Source organism: Sphaeroforma arctica (genome assembly GCF_001186125.1).
Source record: "Sphaeroforma arctica JP610 unplaced genomic scaffold supercont1.151, whole genome shotgun sequence".
Lineage (NCBI taxonomy): Eukaryota > Ichthyosporea > Ichthyophonida > Sphaeroforma > Sphaeroforma arctica.
Genome location: NW_014040407.1, coordinates 28,294 through 30,944, shown reverse-complemented (window position 1 = coordinate 30,944; position 2,651 = coordinate 28,294). Strand labels below are relative to the sequence as shown.

The window sequence follows — 2,651 nt, the reverse complement described above, 5'->3', positions numbered from 1 at the left end:
ATCGAAGACAAAGATTGGTTCGTGGCGGTAGATCTTTCCAATATGAAATCTGGTAATAAGACGCGAAAACGAATAATAATAAATATAAATTTACCGACGAATGAAAGAGTGCATAACACTGCCTATAGATAACTAGAAACAGTAGGTGTCACAATGATGTGCGCCGCTGATAGCAGCAGCATAATGCAAACAAAAGCTATTTATAGCGGTATACGATGATCACGGTATTTCTAGATATTGGGGCGAGTTCTGTTTCTCACTTTTCGAAAACCGATATACATCTCATGTGACATGCAATGGTGATATTAAGAAAACTATACATAGTTCTCCATCACAGCATATATCTTCTTTATCCATCAGAATACTTAATTGACTACCAGTCGTGCCAGTCCTTCACACAGTGATGACTGTGCCGTGTTCAGAATTACCGTCGAGTGCTTCAAGTAGATGTTCGGGATCAGTAATATAACACTTCCTCTCTCTGCCACCTTTATTCGTCTGTTCCAAGAATCCGAGAGCAGCCGCGACTTTAGGACCCATGGATCCAGCCGGAAAATGGCCGTCCTTCATGTGCTGTTGCGCTTGCTGCACGTTCATGGCCGTCAGAGTGCGCTGTGACGGTGTGTTGAAGTCCACATAAACATTGGCCACACCAGTACAGAAGACTACCGCATCGAACTGCATGTGGTCGGCTAGCAACGCGCTGGCACTATCTTTGTCGATGACTGCGGCAACTCCCTTTAGATCGCCTGTGTCTGTGTCACGCACCACTGGGATACCCCCACCCCCCACGCAGATCACAATACCACCCTTCTCCATTAAGCTTTCTATTGCCCACTGTAGTTTTGATTGGAATACAGATCAGTCATGCGAGGTCAAAATAAACTACAGATAAACCTATGTGGATCGCAGTATTTGAAACCGATTCCAAGAGTATCGAAACACCTGCGAGTGTTATGTGCTTGAAGAATTTGCGTAATAAGGCGAGTGTGCATACCTGTTCAATAATTTCCTTGGGTTCGGGACTAGCCACAACTCTGCGCCATCCCCTGTGAATACAATTTTTAAATTTTTAACAAGGGTAATCAATGATGGACGTTTGTGTGACTGGTGACGACTGCATGTCTTATGCCAATCCGAGCAGTAAGCAAAATTAAAAGCATAGAGCAACATATTATGGGCTTGGTGCTGTTCTGTTTCTTTTTTCCATTTCGTAATATGTTTCTTTCGGGATAAATTCGCCAGTATCAAAGTGTAGCTCTACCTCAATTTCAACATGCATGGCGATGACAACGTAGTCTAAATAATGTACGTATTCGTGATCACATAGTTGTGTCAATTTGTACACAAATGTCCCATGGAGAACAATCTATTGTTATATACACTCACTCACTCTAAATAGTGCAGTCCTCTCAATTGGATGATAGCAAATCAAATCGTGGCTATACCAGTACATAACTACCTGATACGATACGCGTTTCGCATTCTCGCGTGAAATCTACAGCATGATCCTCATGTTTATTGATTAAATCAACATTTACGTACCTGCCCTGCTGCTCGATCATATCCCACTGATCCGTCTCCATCTTCGCTTTGGCTTCTTGTTCACTGAAAAATCCGCCCACCGGCTTGGTGGGGGTTTGGAAGGCCTACAAATTACAGTCAATCACGTGCGAAGTGGAAAACAGAATAAGTGTACAGGCATTCCATATAACATTTAAAAAAAAAGTATATAGAACTACAGTCGAGGTGACGAGTGGCCAAATAATTAGGAGTACAAACAAACACATCAGTATTGCTTAAAATAAAACGTTCTATTGGTTGGCCTTTTAGACTGAGTAAATGATACAGTCTATGCTCAGCTATACGAATCGTCCTTACGTACACCCTCAGCGTTTATCCTTCTCACGTATATTTACAACAGATATTGTAGCCGACCTTAGCATTGAAACACTGTGGCCAAAGTTATGGATAATTCATTCACTGACAATATATCTACCCATTTACTTTTTTTTGCAAGATTCAAAACCCTTCGGCTCTCCCGTCCACAAACGATGATAAAAATGAAACGCGCCCGCTTCACGATACACACGTCAGAATCAATGTCACAGTGCTACAAATGTTGTACATACCTTATCGTCGGCTTCTACGCGCACCTGGTTGACGACAGCACACACTCGAGGATCACGCTGGCCCTGAGATACTAGAGCGTTGCGTATCGCTTGGGTCAGTTGGTACCCAATCTGTCCCTCGGTTTGCGCATCGATGATCTCCAGTGGCAACGCAGGCACGTGGTGGGCTGCACCGTACTCACTGCGCTGCATAGAGAACCCTACCTGACATTATGAGTGAGAGGAATTGGATAAGTACAACAGATGCACAGACAGTCAGGACCTTAGGAGCTGGCGATAGACTTCGGAGAATGTTAAGTACCCCATTCAGAAAATGATACAGGGCCCACTTACATAGAATCAGATATAACGATCTGCTTTTCATAGCAACACATACATGAGTCATTTAAAAAAAACAAAACAAAAAACAAAACAAAAAAAAGCGATTTGCAAATGGTTGCCTGGCAATACGCATATGTTCGCACACTGAGATAGCCGCCGAAATCGACCATTTTCGTCTTTGAAATCTAGAATTCATAT

The 2,651-nt window shown here is 42.8% G+C and overlaps 1 protein-coding gene across 1 annotated transcript; it reads right to left on the bottom strand.

Annotated features, from left to right (window-relative positions):
• Positions 1-205: 205 nt before the first annotated feature.
• Positions 206-2,339, bottom strand: SARC_03092 (hypothetical protein). The gene is made up of 4 exons (XM_014303114.1): positions 2,133-2,339; positions 1,546-1,649; positions 998-1,049; positions 206-837 (listed from the first exon to the last, which is right to left on the bottom strand). The coding sequence occupies exons 1-4, from the start codon at positions 2,322-2,324 to the stop codon at positions 394-396; spliced, it is 792 nt and encodes a 263-aa protein (XP_014158589.1). The 5' UTR covers positions 2,325-2,339; the 3' UTR covers positions 206-393.
• Positions 2,340-2,651: the final 312 nt, after the last annotated feature.

What these genes read in the sequence shown, in the direction of transcription:
- SARC_03092 (XM_014303114.1), bottom strand. Translation starts at nt 2,324, where the DNA reads ATGCAGCGCAGTGAGTACGGTGCAGCCCACCACGTGCCTGCGTTGCCA. An exon ending in GCGTAGAAGCCGACGATAAG is followed by an intron (nt 1,650 to 2,132) that starts GTATGTACAACA and finishes TGTAATTTGTAG; the next exon opens with GCCTTCCAAACCCCCACCAA. An exon ending in CCAAGGAAATTATTGAACAG is followed by an intron (nt 838 to 997) that starts GTATGCACACTC and finishes TCAAAACTACAG; the next exon opens with TGGGCAATAGAAAGCTTAAT.